This window comes from Thalassophryne amazonica, chromosome 6 (genome assembly GCF_902500255.1).
Source record: "Thalassophryne amazonica chromosome 6, fThaAma1.1, whole genome shotgun sequence".
NCBI lineage: Eukaryota > Metazoa > Chordata > Actinopteri > Batrachoidiformes > Batrachoididae > Thalassophryne > Thalassophryne amazonica.
In genome coordinates, this window is record NC_047108.1 from 124,798,348 (window position 1) to 124,817,957 (window position 19,610).

The 19,610-nt window shown below is 38.4% G+C and overlaps 1 protein-coding gene across 1 annotated transcript in view; it reads right to left on the reverse strand.

Moving 5' to 3' along the window:
• The window catches only part of agrn (agrin), a 945,905-nt gene extending 944,147 nt beyond the window's left edge, over nt 1–1,758 (reverse strand). Inside the window, exon 1 of the mRNA XM_034173355.1 lies at nt 1,293–1,758. Within this exon, the coding sequence (XP_034029246.1) occupies nt 1,293–1,487 (195 nt within the window). The 5' untranslated portion in view covers nt 1,488–1,758. The remainder of the gene's footprint in view (nt 1–1,292) is intronic.
• Nucleotides 1,759–19,610: the final 17,852 nt, after the last annotated feature.

A 19,610-nucleotide genomic window follows, 5' to 3' on the forward strand; every position in this document is an offset into this window, starting at 1 on the left:
CCTGGACTACACTGCCAGCTTTTGATCTAATGACGTGTTTTGACATTTTAAGTAATTCTCAATATGATCAAAAATAAGGTGACGAGCTGCAGCCACGAGGAGCCACAGTGCAGCAGATAACAGAATATTTACAAAGGAATCTTTCAAATGGTGAAATAAGCACCAGATTCGACACAAATATTCTTAGACATTACTCTTTTGAAAAAAAAAGATTGGCGACAACAAGAATGGTGGTAAAGGTCAATTTCAGTTTATTCAGGGGTCAAAAGTTAAAGTTGCTCCAATTTTGGTAAAAAGTGGTGAAAATTATTGGTTGAGCTAATAGGATTAATAAATGGAACAGTTTTGACTGTGTTGAATGTTTGGTCTCCAAAGTCCAACAATGTTGACGTCCATTGGATTCTCTGACATGTGACATATTTTACCCCATAACATGAAAACTAAGCATGACGCATGGTGCAAACTATTCCTTTTTAAATTCCTATTAACTCAACCAATAACTTGCATGACTTTTTACCAAAATTAGAGCAACTTTAACTTTTGGGGCCCTGTACAAACTGAAGTCACCATTCTTGGGTGTGTATGTATGTATATATATATATATATTTATAGATACATATTCTATTTCTACCTCATTTCTTATGTCTTGTACTGTCACAAGTATTATTACGCTTATCCTTGCACATGCTGTTCGATGAACATTTTCCTCTACTTGCACCCTTGTGTGTTTTCTTAAGAGCTGAAGTAACATGTGAATTTCTCCTCTGTGAGATCAATAAAGTTTATCTGTCTATCTTGCTGTTGGTTCATTGTGAGGTCACCCACCTGCAAACTCACCCCAGGTGAAGTCACCCCACTCCAGTAAAACGATATTTCAATTCTGATATGCTCATGTAATAAATTATTTATACACACCAGTGGTGCTGGTAATTAAATGACCCCCTACTTGGCTGTCTATTGAAATTTCAAGTGGCCAATACGTTTTTTTTTTTTCAAGTGTAATGTCTAAGGATGTGTGCCAATTTTGGTGCTTGTTTCCAGAAATGACCGATCGTTACAGTGATCTGCTCCACGTGTCGCGCACCTGCGCCAACACGTTTGGAGATGACTGATTACACAGTGGGTAGGAGGAAAGAAGCGGACTAACAGAATTTTTAAAGGCAGACCGGACAGTCTGCGCGTGCGTGTGTTTGTGGTGTGTGTGTGGATGACAGAGTTGAGCGCGAGCGGTTCCACGGAGCGCGTTTGGCGCACTGAGCAGGTGTCTATGGGCCGGAGACTTCTTGTCTTACCTTGCAGGAGTAGGTGTTATGCACCGGATCCACGTTAATGATCTCGTCCACGGTGCCGGTCAGAACTACGTTGGCCTCCTCTTCTCTTTCCTCCAAGTCTTTCTCCGGACAACTTGCGGCGCAGCGTCGCCGGAGCGCAGCGAGCAGGAGCAGCTCCAGGAGCAGCAGCGCTCCGAGTCTCCGTTGGGATCCCATCAACCAAAAAGTTAACCAGAATCCAAAAAAAAAAAAAAAAAAAAAAAACACGACCTCCTGGAGCGTCCAAACTGTGCACCACAAACTTCCCCGCGGATTGTCCGTTTCACAGCGGAGCTCCCCGCATCCACAGCCCGGGATCCAAGTCCTGTGTGCCGCCGCGAGAGAAGCCAGGAAAGAGGAGGAAGAGGAGGAGGAAGGGGCAGGGAGCTCTCTCAGGAATGTGGCTGCACTTCTCTCCCCCTCTCCTGTAACCTCTCACGCACGCTTTTTCACAGCGACGCTCTCCTTTGATTTGCATGTAATTTGAATTGCTGATCCCAACAAGTGCGGGTGCAGAAAGTGGAGTCCAACGACGCCCCCTGTCGGACACACAGCGCTTGTACCTGTGATGACCCCCGGGCATAATTTTAATCGGAAAAAAGTTTCCTACCATGAATTTGTCAATCTATTTGTCCTGCATTTGTTTATAGAATTTTGCAAGGAACGGTCAGTCTGTGTGGCAAGTATAATCCAAACTTGTGCGGGGTCCCTTATGACCCTCCCCCCAGCAAGATCTATGAGATTTTTGACATTATAGCTTCAGATGGTATTGTAATTTGCCAACTCTAATCATTATATTTTACTGTTTTGCAGGGAAGCCAACAGACCAGGAACTACAAGATTTACAGCTGCACAAATCAAATCAAATCAATTTTATTTATATAGCACCGAATCACAACAAACAGTTGCCCCAAGGTGCTTTATATTGTAAGGCAAGGCCATACAGTAATTACAGAAAAACCCCAACGGTCAAAACGACCCCCTGTGAGTGGAAGGACAGTGGGAAGGAAAAACTCCCTTTTAACAGGAAGAAACCTCCAGCAGAACCAGGCTCGCGGAGGGGCAGTCTTCTGCTGGGACTGGTTGGGGCTGAGGGGAGAGAATCAGGAAAAAGACATGCTGTGGAGGGGAGCAGAGATCAATCACTAATGATTAAATGCAGAGTGGTGCATACAGAGCAAAAAGAGAAAGAAACACTCAGTGCATCATGGGAACCCCCCAGCAGTCTAAGTCTATAGCAGCATAACTAAGGAATGCTTCAGGGTCACCTGATCCAGCCCTAACTATAAGCTTTAGCAAAAAGGAAAGTTTTAAGCCTAATCTTAAAAGTAGAGAGGGTGTCTGTCTCCCTGATCTGAATTGGGAGCTGGTTCCACAGGAGAGGAGCCTGAAAGCTGAAGGCTCTGCCTCCCATTCTACTCTTACAAACCCTAGGAACTACAAGTAAGCCTGCAGTCTGAGAGTGAAGCACTCTATTGGGGTGATATGGTACTATGAGGTCCCTAAGATAAGATGGGACCTGACTATTCAAAACCTTATAAGTAAGAAGAAGAATTTTAAATTCTATTCTGGAATTAACAGGAAGCCAATGAAGAGAGGCCAATATGGGTGAGATATGCTCTCTCCTTCTAGTCCCCGTCAGTACTCTAGCTGCAGCATTTTGAATTAACTGAAGGCTTTTCAGGGAACTTTTAGGACAACCTGATAATAATGAATTACAATAGTCCAGCCTAGAGGAAATAAATGCATGAATTAGTTTTTCGGCATCACTCTGAGACAAGACCTTTCTAATTTTAGAGATATTGCACAAATGCAAAAAAGCAGTCCTACATATTTGCTTAATATGTGCATTGAAGGACGTATCCTTCAATGCGCATATTACTGTACAAACACTGAGACTGATTCTTGCTGCCCAGAATGAGGATGAAAATGGCTCATGATTGTCACAAAGGATGACTGATGTGTCCATTGAGATTTGTGTTAAAGTAATGTCATATTTTCTAGTCACCAGTTCTTCTATATTTGATGCTGTAATTATCCTACCACATTAGTCGTTAAAATTGCTTCGTCACTTGAGGGTTAAAGCTGTTCAGCCTTTGGGTTTTTTAAGATCTAAGTCATAAAAAGAATTTTATTTGGCATCACTATAATTTTATTCCATAACATTTAAATATAAGGGATTCATAATACGACATTGCCAGTGTCATCAAAATTTGCACTATTTGTAAACAATTTAGAATTTTGACCCCTGATGGGTCAAAGTTCAAGAGATAAGATGCCATGAACTTTGTTTTAACGGGATTGTACATGCATATTTTCTTAACAAGCTCGTGTATGTCATGTGTGTTAAAGTTTGTAGCCAAAAAGACACTCAGGGGTTGCATCCAAAAATAACCATCATTTCAGGTATATAAGAAAAAGTGCAATGTTTAGAAATGATAAGTGTTTATAACCACTTGCAGCAGCATGATGGCTTAATGCTTAGCACTGTTTCCCCACAGCAAGAAGGTCATGGGATCTCTTCCCACCTGTGGCCTTTCTGTGTGGAGATGGTATGTTCTCCCCGTGTTTGCATGGTTTCCCTCCAGGTGCTCCGGACATGCTAGGTTAGGAGAATTGGAACCTTTAAATTGACAGTAGATGTGTGGGTGTGAATGTGTTGTCTGTTTTTTATGGCTCTGGTGTCCTTTCCAGGCTGTACCCCGCCTCACACCCTATGACTGCTGGGATAGATTCCAGCCTGCCATGACCCTTAATTGGAGTAAGCAGGCGTAGAAAATAGATGGCTAACCACGTGCAACAATGGAGCTTTGAAATGAACCCTTCTTATGTACATGGGCCAGACCCCCTTGATGGAAGCTGACATGAGGTGCCCCAACCTCTGACTGTTAAAAATGAAGCCACCCAGAAGAAGAAAATGTTGCAGTTCCTTGAATGGCCACTTGAGACTGGATACAAAAGAGAGCAAATTCCCATTGAATCCATGTTAAAATGTCCAACTTTAGAGGAGAAATGAATGCATTAACAGCCTGGTACAAAAAAAAAAAAAAAAAAAAAAAAAAAAAGCTTTGGTGTCTATAACTAGTTTCCCCCTCCATGACAACTGCACAAAGATGATTTTTTTAAAAATAACTCATAAGTTAAAAATGTTTTAGGCCATAAATACATGATGCATAATTAGGCGAATGGTCACAGATAGTGTGTGCCACTGAGCTGCATTAATGTTTACACTATCAAAGACTGCTCGCTGCTTTTTCCCGTCACCAACAAGAAGACAGATAACTTATTTTTAAAAGCTGAAAGTCCTTTCTGCAGCTATTTTACTGGCATCACAGCGCTCGAATTATTCATGATCAGCATTCACAAGAACCATCCATCGTGTCTTCAGTATTCTGCTCATGACGAAAATAAATCCCATGATCCACAAAGGCAAAATAATAATAAAAATGTTAAATTACACTGTTAACAACAACAGGTCATTAATTACGAATGTCTGAGGTTAGAGAGGCTGGGCTATCACATCACTGTTTTAGAAAAGTTCTGTAAGTTCAGTGTCTTGTGCTGACGTAACCAAGACCGACCCAAACCTGACTATTATTTCAAAATATTTGTCCAACCCCAGCCCAATCCGCCGGGTTCCACTGGATGGGGTCGAGGTATTTGCACTCTAACTTACACTGCCTTTCATATTTTGCAGTGTAGCGTCCCGGCTGAATGACGGTCAGAATCTTTAACTGATGCTTCAGGGTGGTTATTTTCACACTTGAAGCTTGAACACACCGTAAGAGCTATAAAAGACAAAAAGATAAATAAAAATATAAGTATCCTCTTTCACTGCAATAAACCTTCACCCAAATTAAATTCTGTATTTTTTATCTGTTATAGAAAAATCACTTTTGAGCCTATTTTAACCTAAAGTCAACCTATGTTTTAAAGCTAATTTAAAACACACAAATAATCTCTTGCATTCAAAATCTATGAAGTGATTCCTTTAACCTGAACCAGTAAGATGGTAATTAGCATTTCTGACACACTGACGACAAAACTTCAGAAACTTCTCGTTTTTGGTGAGATGCCTTTCAAAATAAAAGCATCAAATCTAATGACTTGTTATAACTGAATAAATAACCTGGCCTTAAAGAACGCTGAGAAAAAAAAAAATGAATTAACATGAAAAACAACACATTTTAGAAATGGTCTGTTATGCAAAAGGTCATTTACATGTAGCACAGCCATAAGACTGAAGAAAAAAAAAGAAGAGGATCTATCAACAGGGGAGGTTAGTCTGCAAAATATGGTCTGTTGGTTGCGAGTGCAGACTACCAAGTTTAAGAAGCCTCATTTTGGTTCATGCATATTGAAAACCACAAGAGAAGGTAAGGGAGCATTAATCCCCGTCACCAAAGAAGTGAAAATGTGACGGCAAATAAAATCAGGACAGACAAGGACATAATGCAGTTCCAAACCTCACCACTAGATGACACTAAATCATGCACACTACAGCTTTAAATTGGTGTCACCAACCTTGCTCCAGGAGATCATCTGCCCTCCATGTCCTCCTCGAGCTGCAACCACAGTTTATTGGACAAGTCTGCTGTTTCCTTGCTTTGATTGGCTGAGGACACCTGGTTTAGGTAATTAGCAGTGGGAACCCGAGGGATAATTAGAGAACGTGCAGAGCAGGTGATCCCCAGGAGCAGAGTTCATGACCCCGGCTGTAGAAGGAAACTGACTGATGTTTTATTGTTTTGTGGGTTTTTTTGTTAACAAAACATAAAGTATATTACGAACAAAGTGTCCCAGCCTGCCATAGTTATACTGGGAATCCCTTAAGAGTATCACACAGTGACCCTGATTCAAAACCAATTCTTTGTGAAGTTACAATTATTTCTCTAGAGAATTTGTTAAAGAAGGTTATGAGCGCCATGTGTACAACTTTTTTTTATTTTTTTATCCATTGCCATGTTGGCTTGTTAAATGTCTCTGTTCAGTATTAGACTCTGTGTTGAAAGCTGTTGACTTATTGGTCACTACTTCAGTTGTTACTGCTTGTTCTAAAGTTGCCGTGGGATACTGGCAAATTATAGGCATGTTTAGAATTTATTGTTTTCACTGAAAAATCTTGAGAAAGTGGTCTCTAATCAAATTCTTCAGGAGACTCCAGTGAGGAGTACTGCTTACCATCCATCAGGTGGCAGTTCAGCAAGCAGGTCAAGAGGATATTGCATAAGCAAAACCGAATTGCTTTTTTCTAGGGGCATCAAATCTCACCAAATTGTAACAGGTAAATCCCCATTATGTGCCCTTTTAATGTGCAGACATAAAAAAAGAAAGCATAAATTGTTTTTGAGTTATCGTGTTAACAAACTGGAGGTAGGCAGGCTCATTAACCTACAGTATCTTCACTCATTCATTACATTTTACACAGTACAATCTTCAACTTTTCCAATTGCTATGAATACAGAAAACAAATTTTGTACGTACGTTGCGTTTTAAGGGTATAACATAACTGTGACTGCGTCTTATGATATGTAACATTCAACAAACATTTTACAAATGGCAAAATCTCCATGTCAAATATTTTATATCGTCATATTCAAATGTATTTGATTTGTTTGTCTGTTTTATGTGGATATCTTAAAAAAAAAGGAATGATGAAAGATTTAAAAGAAAATTTCTTGCTCAGGTCAATTCAAATGATATTTTAAGATGGATGTAGATTCAGATTCTAGAGGAGGTAGCGGCGTGGATAAGGAGCTGGCCTGCCAATATGTAGACATGGGTTTGAATCTCACTCATGCTACATGTCTGTGTCCTTGGAAAAGACACTTAATCTGCATTGTGCCAGTCCAAAAGCTGTACTGTGGTCCAGCCTCACCTGGGGAAGTAACCTGCACTGGACTGGTGTCCCACCCAGCAGGTGTTGTAGACTCTCATCTGCTTGATGCTACGAAATCCAGAGATAAGCAAATACAGGACTTCTAGATTAAGATGCAGATCTAGAATCATACAAGCAGAGTTTTGTAATTACTCCTGTGTGTCAAAGTAACTTCAAAGACAACGGGAGGTTTTTAGGCGGTGCTGATATTTTTGCAGGGGAACAATGGTCCACGTTTTTCAGGTCCTGATGCTGCCTGTCTTGCTGTTTGTTTGTAAGAGTGACCGAAGGTGACGACTGGATGTTTATGTTACTAGCTGTGTTTCAAGGATCACTGGATACCGCTAGAATGACTTTGTATCAAGTGAGTGGTTACAAAGAGAGACTAGGATGAGGAGAATCACTTGCATTGTGAGGGAGTGTCAGCTGCGACTGTAACTCTCTTCATGACCACAGACGTAGGTTCTTTCAAACAGGCATTTATTGCTGGAGCAATCTTGTGAAGCATCATCATCATTCTCATCTTGGTTAACACCATGCACCAAACGCCTGACTCCTTACACCATACACCGTAAGAACTGAAGGAGTATATACACAGTGCAAATACGGCGCATCCAGAAAGTATTCACAGCACCTCACTTTTTCCACATTTTATGTTGCAGCCTTATTCCAAAATGGAGTGAATTCATTTTTTACCTCACAATTCTACTCACAATACTCAATGTGCATTGAGGGTGGTACTATTTTGAAAAAGTAAATTTTGCAGTGTATTACCCCCTTAAAAATATGTGGACAGTTGACCAAATGATCTAATCTAACCCCCTGTACACACACCCCTGAAGTCAAAAACCCCTTCAAACATGCATTTGCTACTCCAAAATGCTGCCTGGCAATGACACAGAGCCTGAAAATAAAAGGTTAGGGTTAGGGTGAATAAATAAAATACAATAAAGAAAGCTATTTTAGTTGCATTTTCCTTCATCACACACAAAAACAATATCACAGGAACATTGTAGATATTGTGAGGTTTGAATAATGTGAGCATTTATGTCCATAACGGTCAGGGTTGGTTTTAGCACAAATATTTTTAAATACCTCCTTAAAAATATGGGGACGGTTATTATGAACAAGAAAATGCAAATCATTGATGAAATGATCTAGTCTAACTCCCCCTTGAAGTCAAAACCCCCCAAATCATGCATTTTTCACTCCAAAATGCTGCCTGGCAATGGTAGGACGTCTCTACCTGGAGGATCGGTATGCTCAAGATACCTCGCTTTCTCTCCTGAAATCAAGTGACCTCTTTCACCTCATGAAGGACCACAAGAAGTTCCCCATGAACTATGACCGACATGTTCAGAAATGGACCATTATCAGACTTGGTCTATTCAATGGGAGTGCTGGTTTGCACCTCAAATGAGACTGACTGAGGCCCTTTTGATTGAGATACAATGCAAAATGTACACAAAAATGGGCTTTTCAATATTAAATTCAAATGTCCACAAAATCCACAATCCGGATCAGATCTGGATCAAACTTTGTCAGGTGATAGTGAGTGCTAGTCTGCACCTCACTTTCAAATATGAGAGTGATTGGGGCACGTTTGTTTAAGATATAATGTAAACTATATATTAAATGGGGTATTCAATGTTAAATATATAAATGGCCACAAAATCTGTAATCTGGATCAGATCTGGTTCAAACTTTGTCAGTCGATAAAGGATACCGTCCTACATAACGCTTTCAAATATTAAATAAATTAGATTTTTTTTTTAACAGAGATATGAATTTTTGAAAATTTGTTCAGGGTTAAAGGATAGAGATTTTTCCAACATTTTTCCTGACTTTGATCTTTGTCCTATGACCTGGAAAATTTAGTCAGTTCTTGCCTATCAGGATATGAATCCTCTGTAAAAATTCCATAACGATATGTGAAAATTTGTGGTTTCAGGCCGTTCACAAACAAACAAACAGGGCGAAAGCATAACCTCTGTCCAACTTCGTTGGCGGAGGTAAATATTCAGCTGACAAATGGACAGTTTGTTTCTAGTTTATCATGGAAAATATTCCTGTACGTGAAACTGTACTTTTTCTGTATGAAAGAAGTTCAACCTGTTTTTAATTTGTCAGGCTGTGAAATTCTTCCTCCTCCTCCTCAATTCTCTTTGACAGTTCATTAGTCACTGTGGAGCCATCTGTCATACGACTGGCACTGCACCATATGTATCACATCATGTCTAACTTAGAAATACAGTATGTTTGTTATTGTTATATATCAGGGTGGTATTGGGGTCAAATCTGTGGATTTGTGTAGGATTCTCAGTTGATGTGGTTTTCAGACCTCACGTGATATTGCAGGAACACTCACAAATGCTCAAAATAAAAGGCATCACTTAATAAATCGTAGCCAAACAACCTGCATCACTTTGGAAGTTGTGTTATTTAAAAGGTGTGACACACACACAAACCCCATCTGACACTCTCTGGTGTACTATCACTTTAAAATCTGGCATCTAGTTCCTCAGCTTGGACTGAGAAGACCTTGGTGGGATCCTGAAACCTGTAACGCTGTGTCATATCATTAAAGATTCCCCTCATATCATAAACCTTCCCAAGCTGAAATCTGTAAATGTTACCATATGTCCTCTTCGTAAGCGCGTCTATTTAAGAGCAGAACAGTGCGTAAATGTCCGCTCCTCAAATGCTGTAATTTTAACTACACTTCTATTGCTGGGAAAATGACAGGCTTGGTTAAGCACAGTTGCTAGAGAGGATATTTGCAGAAATTTGTTGGAGTCGGCCTCAACTCTGACAGCTGGGTCAACCTAAATAGATGACTGGCCTTTAAATTATAGTTTCACTGGGCTTCTTACGGTGCATCCAGAAAGTATTCACAGTGTTTCACTTGTTCCACATTTTGTTATGTTATAGCTTTATTCAAAAATGGAGTAAATTCATTTTTCCCTTAAAATTCTACTCACAACACCCCATAATGACAACATCATTTCTTTTTTAATTTTAGCAAATTTATGAAACATAAAAAACCTAAGAAATCACATGTACATAAGTATTTGCACCCTTCGCTGAATACCTTTAGCAGCAATTACAGCCTCAATTCTTGGGAAAAATAATTCATATTACCAGTTTATCATGAAAATGTATTCACAGCACTTTACTTGTTCCACATTTTGTTATGTTATAGCTTTATTCCAAAATGGAGTAAACTAATTTTTCCCTCAAAATTCTACTCACAACACCCCATAATGACAACATATTTTTTTTTAATTTTAGCAAATTTATGAAACATAAAAAAACTAAGAAATCACATGTACATAAGTATTTGCACCCTTTGCTGAATACCATTAGCAGCAATTACAGTGCCAAGTCTTGGGAAAAAAAATTCACATTACCAGTTTATCATGAAAATGTATTCACAGCGTTTCACTTGTTCCACATTTTGTTATGTTACAGCTTTATTCCAAAATGAAGTAAATTCATTTTTCCCTCCAAATTCTACTCACAACACCCCATAATGACAACATATTTTTTTTTAATTTTAGCAAATTTATGAAACATAAAAAAAAACTAAGAAATCACATGTACATAAGTATTTGCACCCTTTGCTGAATACCATTAGCAGCAATTACAGTGCTAAGTCTTGGGAAAAAAAATTCACATTACCAGTTTATCATGAAAAAGTATTCACAGCGCTTCACTTGTTCCACATTTTGTTATGTTACAGCCTTATTCCAAAATGGAGTAAATTCATTTCCCCTCAACATTCTACTCACAACACCACATAATGACAACATAAATTTAAAATTTTTTAAATTTTAGCAAATTTCTGAAATATAAAAAACCTTAAGAAATCACATGTACATAAGTATTTACACCCTTTGCCGAATACCTTTGGCAGCAATTATGGCCTCAGGTCTTGAGAAAAACAAATTCATGTTGTCATTATGGGGTGTTGTGATTAGAATTTTGAGCAAATAAATTAATTTACTCCATTTTGGAATAAAGCTATATTGTATTGGAGGAGTTCCGGGTTATCCGAGTGTGAGCAGCGTGAGAAGAGGCAAAAGAAACTTTGAAAACTTATTTATATAATTTTTTTCTTCGGAATCGGACTAAACGGACAATGGCTATGGATAAAAATACAACGTAAAAAAAAGGATATTGGACCTCGGACTTATGTAAAACAGTAACTTTCAGTGCAGTCTGGGACCGGGGCTAGCAGTTAGCCACGCTGCTAACAGGTGAGGTACCGAGCAGGGTAAAACGCCGAAGACGAAATCACTACAAAATGGGACCAAAGAAAAGCTCGGTGGTGGAGGAGTCGGAGGAGGTTAAAAAGGCGCTTGAGTTAGTGTCACTGGACGTAGCTGACATAAAGAATAAGCAGGACAAGATACTCAAGCTAGTGGAGGAAGTCACGCGACTACGAGCCTTATTAGAGGACAAGGACAAGAGGATCGAGGCTCTCGAGAAGAGAGTTGAGGACTTGGAGCAGTACTCAAGGATTAACGATGTGGTTGTGACTGGTTTAAAGATTAAACCCCGCTCATATGCCCACACAGTGGCCGCGGGCAGTGATCTCGAACCTGGCGAGATGGAGGAGAGCTCTGCGGAACAACAGGTCGCCGCGTTCCTGGCGTCCAGGGACACTGATTTGGACATAAATTGTCTTGAAGCTTGTCACCCTCTCCCTACGAAGAAAGGCGCTCCTCCTGTGCTTATCATGAAGTTTCTCAACAGAAAGGATAAGGTCACATTGTTGAGGCAAGGAAGAAAATTGAAAGGTACAAATGTTTATTTGAATGATCACTTGACAAAAACAAATGCAGACGTTGCTAAAAAAGCCAGATACTTAAGGAAAACAAACAAAATTCAGAATACATGGGTCAGGAATTGTAAAGACTTCATTAAACTGAATGGGTCTCCTGAAGTAGCTAAGGTGCTGGTTATTAAGGACATAAAAGAGCTGGAAAAATATGAAATATGAGTCAATAATGTATGGAGAAAAAAAAAAACTAGTTCTACTTCACAAACCATTGAATCAAAACCCATAATCTCTACTTCAGGAGATGAAATAATACAACAGAGGATAATAAACCAGGAATTATTGGAATTAAAAGCAACTGAGTACACCGAACATAAGATAATGGATTTGGAAAACAAAATAGACCCAGATAATATGTTTTTTTCAACTGATACCGTTTATTGCAACTACTATACGGAACAGGATTACAATAATACAGTTAAAACAGAAGGTAAATTATCAATTATCCACTTTAACAGCAGAAGTATGTACACAAACTTTAACAGTATCAAAGAATTTCTTCAGCAGTTTACAAAACCCTTTAGTATAATAACAATTTCAGAAACATGGTTCAATGTGCAAAAAGGGATACAATTTGAGTTGGATGGTTATGATCTAAACTACATCAACAGAGTGAATAAAGGAGGTGGAGGTGTTGCTATATATGTGCGGAAAAATATTCAATTTAAGGTAATAGAAAGTATGACATTAACAATAAAAGATGTGTTAGAATGTATATCAATAGAAATTTATAATGGAAACAAGAAAAACATTATTATAAGTTGTTTATTTAGGGCGCCAGGCTCAAATATGGCTACATTTACAAACTGGGTGGACAGAATGTTTTCATCAATAAATAACAGAAAAATATTTATATGTGGAGATTATAACATTGATTTAATAAACCCCAATAGGCACACATCAACTGACGAATTTATAAACACAATGTACAGCATGAGCTTATACCCAGTTATCACCAGGCCAAGCAGAATTACACTGAATAGTGCAACTCTAATAGATAACATCTTCACAAACATAGAAACTAAAAATATATGTGGTTTATTGATTTGTGACATAACTGACCATCTTCCTGTGTTCACTGTGTATGACTCCAATTGTAATTTTCAGGTAAAACCCCAATACTCTGCATTTAAACGAGTAAGAACCCAAAAAGCAATAGATCACCTCAATAATGACTTAACAAAACAGGACTGGCGCACTGTGTACAGGGAAAATGATGTGGATTGTGCCTTCAATAAATTTCTAGACATTTTCAATTCATTATATGAGATAAACTGTCCAATACGCCAAGTCAACAAAAACAGTACTGTCCATGGTTAACAAAAGGTCTACAAAATGCTTGTAAAAAGAAGAATACATTATACAGACAATTTGTTAGACTAAGGACAAAAGAATCTGAACATAGATATAAATTATATAAAAACAAACTAACTAATATAATCAGAGCCAGCAAGAAATTATATTATACCAATCTATTAAATAATAATAAAAATGACACCAAGAGAATCTGGGAAATTCTTAACACTATAATCAAAAACAAGGTAAGAGGTCATTCTTATCCAAATTATTTTATTAATAAGAACAAGGACATCTATAATATGTATAACATAGTTAATGGTTTTAATAACTTCTTTGTTAATATTGGACCTGACTTGGCAGCAAAAATTCCCGATGGTTGTAACAAGGAGCAGGAATCACTCATAAAAATCAATCCAAACACAATGTTTCTCTCCAGTGTTAGTGAAGCTGAAATAATACATATTGTTAATAAATGTAAAAATAAAAAATCAACTGACTGTTATGACATAGATATGAAGCTAGTAAAAACAATAATCAAAAGCATATCAAAACCCCTGACTCATATATGTAACTTGTCATTTCAAACTGGGACATTCCCGATCAAAATGAAGATGGCAAAAGTTATTCCACTATACAAAAATGGAAATAAACATATCTTCACAAACTACAGACCGGTCTCTCTACTTCCACAATTTTCCAAAATTTTAGAAAAGCTTTTTAACAACAGGTTAGGATCCTTTATAGAAAAATATAACATAATTAACAAATGTCAATATGGGTTTAGGTCTGGTAGGTCAACTTCACTTGCAATAATTGAAGCAATAGAAGAGATTACAAACACCTTAGATAGTAAAAACTATATAGTTGGAATATTCATTGATTTAAAGAAAGCGTTTGACACACTTAATCACTCAATTCTACTCAATAAATTGGAAAGATATGGTATCAGGGGAGTGGCTTGGAACTGGATTCAAAGCTATTTAACGGAGAGACATCAGTTTGTGCATATGGGTGCATTTAAATCTGGGTGTTTGGGCATCCCTTGTGGGGTCCCACAGGGATCCATACTGGGTCCACATTTTTTAATCTTTATATAAATGACATATTTAATGTGTCACAATTATTAAAATTATTATTATTTGCAGATGATATATTCTATTCCAATGATAACTATAGCAAACTTATTAATGTGGTAAATAGTGAATTCATTAAGCTGAAAACTTGGTTGAATATTAATAAATTATCCCTAAATATAAAAAAGACTAAAGTCATGTTTTTTGGAAATCATAATGTCAATTCTAATTTATCAATAAATATAAACGGTGTCGAAATAGATAAAGTGTCAGAAGTCAAATTTTTAGGGATAACCATTGATAGTAAATTAAGCTGGAAGTCTCATATCAGCCACATACATAAAAAAAGTTTCCAAGAATGTCTCTATTATGTACAAAGCAAAATATTTTCTGGATCATAATGCATTATATTTATTGTATTGTTCTTTAATCTCTCCTTACTTAACATATTGTATAGAAATCTGGGGTAACAATTACAAAAGTTTGCTACATCCCCTCTGTATAATCCAAAAGCGGGCAATAAGAATCATCTATAAGGTAGGATATCTTGATCACACAAATAGTCTATTTTTGCAATCCAAATTGTTGAAAATGTCAGATCTGGTTAATTTTCACACTGCACAATTATTATATAAAGCCAGTAGAAACTCATTACCCAGTAATATTCTGAGTCTCTTCACCCAGAGAGAAAGAAGCTATAACTTGAGGGGATGTGGTAACTTTAAAGTCAAGGCAGTGAGAACTACCAGGAAAGGTTTCTGTGTGTCTGTGTGTGGCATTAAGCTGTGGAATAGTTTGGCACCTCAGCTCAAGCGATGTCCTAACATCCATCAATTCAAAAAAAGATACAAAGAAATGGTTCTGTTGAAATACATGAATGAGGAGAGAGGTGCGTGATCGTCACGTCTTTTTAATTTATTTCTAGTTAATTTACCTTTGCTTTTTTGCCTTGTCAGCAATAGAAGGGTTCTCGCTAGGACACACAAACTTTCATAAAATACCTGGAATTATCCTGTACATCAATTTAATTATATATATCATATACCACCTTCCAGATGCACTGTACATGCCACACAACAGAATGCTCCAGTGTTCTAAAAGGAATCCCATCCAGCCCCGCCCTAGTGAACATCCCTGCTACATACATCAGCTAGGCCTTCCTGCATTAAAAGAAGAGCTACTGTTTGTACAAGATCCAAAGCTAATTCAGCGAGGCCACTCAACTCAAAGGGGCCACTCCTACAAATACCTCAGCACAAACAGGCCAGGAAGTAAACAAGCTTAAACAGGTATTTGAATGAAAGTAGGAGCTTCTATTGTGAATCAAAGTGCAGCCAGATGCAATTACAGCAGGAGATAAAGACGAGCTGCCCAGCAAAAGGCGTCAGACTTGGTTTTCCTGAAGGCAGCTCACCGGCTGACAGGGAGACGGTTCCCCGAAAAGAGTTCCTGAGAGCATTTATGTGTTTGCTACTAATAATTGTAAAATATAATTTATATGAACATTTAGATGAAATAAATCAAATGGCAATTACATTTTGGAACCATGTATTTCAAAAAAGTGTGGAATAGGCAGCTGTCAAAAAAGGTATAATTCTCTGAAAGGTTTTACTTGAAAGTATAGATTTATACATCTGCAATTTTACTATGTGGAAATTTAGATTGATCAAAAGAATCTTTTTTACTGTAATGAGTAAAACAGGAAATGGTAGTTAAAGGAAAGGAGGAACACTTGCATGAATTATTTATAGAAATGTCTTAATATTAGTCCAAACCAAAATAAATAAACAATTTTAGGGTTCCCCACTATTTATGACATAAATGTATATATACAGTGGTGGGCACAGATAACCAAAAAATTAACTTCGATAACAGATAATAAGATAACTGAAAAGTTATCTTTGATAAAGATAAACCGATAAACCACACAAAAATGTATCGGAAGTTACAGATAATCGATCAATTCCGGTGTTGTCTATGGGACATTTGCAGTTACTAAACAGCTGAAATTGATTTTTAACACGATCGCTTTTGAAAGCATCAAAAGCGGTAAAAGACCTAAAGAATAACCAAGAATGAATAACCATGAATAATAATAATAATAATGAATAACCATGCTGTCCTCTGCAGGAAACAGCACAGACAAATCCTGAGAGCATCCACAAAATCAACTCTTTACTAATCATAATCATTTTTCTTTCAACATTCTGCCGCTGCTGGAAGCTCTTGTTTACAACAGCGCTCCCACCACAACTAACTTATGTTTTTTTGAAAATACTGATAGAATAACTCCATTAATGTCAATTCTGTCATTTGTACAAAGTTAAAATATAACATATATCTTTTAATGTTGAATAAGGCACTAATTCTGAGGTTTTGTAACAAACACAGACCGCAAAGCATTCTGGGTAAAAGTGCTAAACAGCGATTGGTTCAGTAATCCATTATGTAAACCAACACTGTTAGAGATTTTGTATATATGTTATCACTGTTAAACGTTTGTACATTTGCCTTCTTTCTCATGAGAACGGTGTTGTGCTGTTTTGCACTTCACCCTGAGAACGTACGTGTTATTCAACCTTGTTTAGCTTTGTCTTCTTTCTCATGAGAACGGTGTTGTGCTGTTTTGCACTTCACCCTGAGAACGTACGTGTTATTCAACCTTGTTTAGCTTTGTCTTCTTTCTCATGAGAACGGAGATGTGCTGTTTTGCACCTGTCTTAATGCAATCCTGAGAATTCAATTTTGTTTTGACGTTTGTGATGTGGTGTTTAGTGTGAAGGAGTGTGGAAGACAGGACACTTCAGGCAGATGCAGAACAGCTGATACCTGCAACAGACGAACGAGATGTGCTGACCTGAAGTGTTCTTCCTTACAGCTGCACTTATTGACGTATGCGTTTATGTTATGGGAAGAAACTTGTCTTGCGTCATTACCCCCACCCTTAGGACAAGTTTCTTGTTTATGTGATGAGGGCGTCTCTTAATAAAAAGAGCGGAAAAGCAGGCCAGACTTTAGTGTAGCCTTGGTGTACAGCCTGGCCGCACTCCGCGCGTAATATTTGACTTTCTGTCTCACTGGTGTTTCTTGACTCTGTTTGTCTTGTTAAAGGTTTTAAAAATGTTTGGAGGAGAAAATACCCAACATTGACTGGGGGCTCGTCCGGGATCTCAACAACACCGGAGGTGTCCGGCGGAGGTCGTCAAGTCCAGACGTAAATCCTTGGCCAAGGTCTGATCGATCGATTGATCGTGTCTGCAATTGTCGACCACCGTTGGCATCGTCTGGTTGACGAGATTTTCCCGAAGAAGACAGACAGGAAGTCGAGTCAGTGAGTAAAATTTCTTTGTAAACAGTACTGAGTGAGTGGTGATCAGATCACATAAAACAGTTAAATTCCGCAAGCGATGATACAGAATCGCCTGTTAATGCAAAGCAGTTAAACTCTGTAAGGAGGGTGCGGACTCCTCTGTTTATATACGCGTACCGGTAGGGGATAAAAGTGATCACATAAAACAGTTAAACTCCGTAAGCGATGATACAGAATCGTCTGTTAATGAAACACAGTTAAACTCTGTAAGGAGGGCGGACTCCTCTACGGTTGCGAGGGACGCAAGTAGTTAAATTCCGGAAGGAGGATACAGACTCCTCTGTTTTAATACGTACAGGAAATCCCGGGTAGAAATATGTGCACTGTAAAAAGGCAGTTAAATTTGGCAGGTACGGCGGAGTCCCCTAAGGCAGGACATTAGTTAAATTTCACGGGAGGGCGAGCTCCCCTGACATAAGAATACGCGTACGATTATTAGGAGTGTTTCTATGTGTAAATAGTGTTTTGTGCAAGTGTAAATAACTGTGTGAAAGTGTAATACTTTGGACAACGTTAGTGACAACCGTGCGTGTGGAAGCAGCAGGCAAGTGATTCCGCTTCCTACGGGGAGGTGAAAGGAATCAACCACATGACGGCAAATTAATTGTCACGTCCAAAGAAAGTGTGAAAACTTCAGATTTAGAACACCCTAGGTGTGCCCCCGTCTGAAGTTCAAATTATAACAAGGGATAATAAAAATGGGGGGTAAGACGTCTAAAAATAAGGAAAATTTATCAACTGACGACTGGAAAGTTATGGAGGCAAAAAATCCAAAAGCAACAAAGAAATTGGAGACCTGGATAAATAAACATGACTTTGACGGACGACTGAACCTGATCAGCATACAAAAGCTGAAGAAGGAGTTAGAACGGGAACATAAAGGTGATGAGAAAAAGATGCAGAAAGTAGGGGCAGATTTAGTGGCATTTTGGGAGGAAGAAGCAGAGAACAGACAGAAAGGAGCAGAGAAGCGACGATTAGAGAAAGCAAGGAAAAAGAAAGCTGTAGGTAAGGCAGAAGAAGATGTGATAATTCAGCACAGAGAACCAGAACAGCCTCAACAATCACCGCCGGCTGGATCGTCGGTGACAAAGAGACCTTTATCTCCTCTACCAGAGGATGACGATGTACCGCCACCACAGTATGATTTGGCGGTAAAACCTAAGGTAAAAAGAGAAAAACCAGAAAAACCACAAACACGCAGTCAAGCGAAAGTGCCTACAGCCCCTCCCATGGTGGAACATAGTGATCAGGGAGGTGCCTATCCTATGATAGAAGTACCAAATCCTCGTGCAGGAACAGCAGGACAGCTACCAACCATGCTCGTTTATCGGACATGGAATGCTGATGATATCAAAGCAGCAGTCGACATGATACCATCGCCACATGTCGATATTGAGGGATTTATGCAGGATATAGAAAACATTAGAACATCTTACCACCTTAATGGACCTGAAGTCCAACAGGTGTGGATGAAAGCATGTGGCCCTAAATGGAGTCAGGTACGCGGAGACTGGAATCCTGCAGATCAACAAGGCGTACCACTGACACATGATGATCTAGTCTTGAAAACAAGAGTGGAAGCTATGATTACACGTGCAAAAGGAGTGTTAGGACCAAAGATAAATTATACTGAAATTACCAGGACAACTCAGAAAGAAGGAGAGCCATGGACAGAGTTTAGGTGCAGATTTGAGAATGTGTTTAGGGTCCATAGTGGCATATTGCCAGAAACACCTGTGTATGAACAACAATTGAAAAACGCTCTGATCCAACATTCCAATAAGGATATAAAAGCTTGGATACAGAAACATTGGATTGGATTGCCTACAGGCAC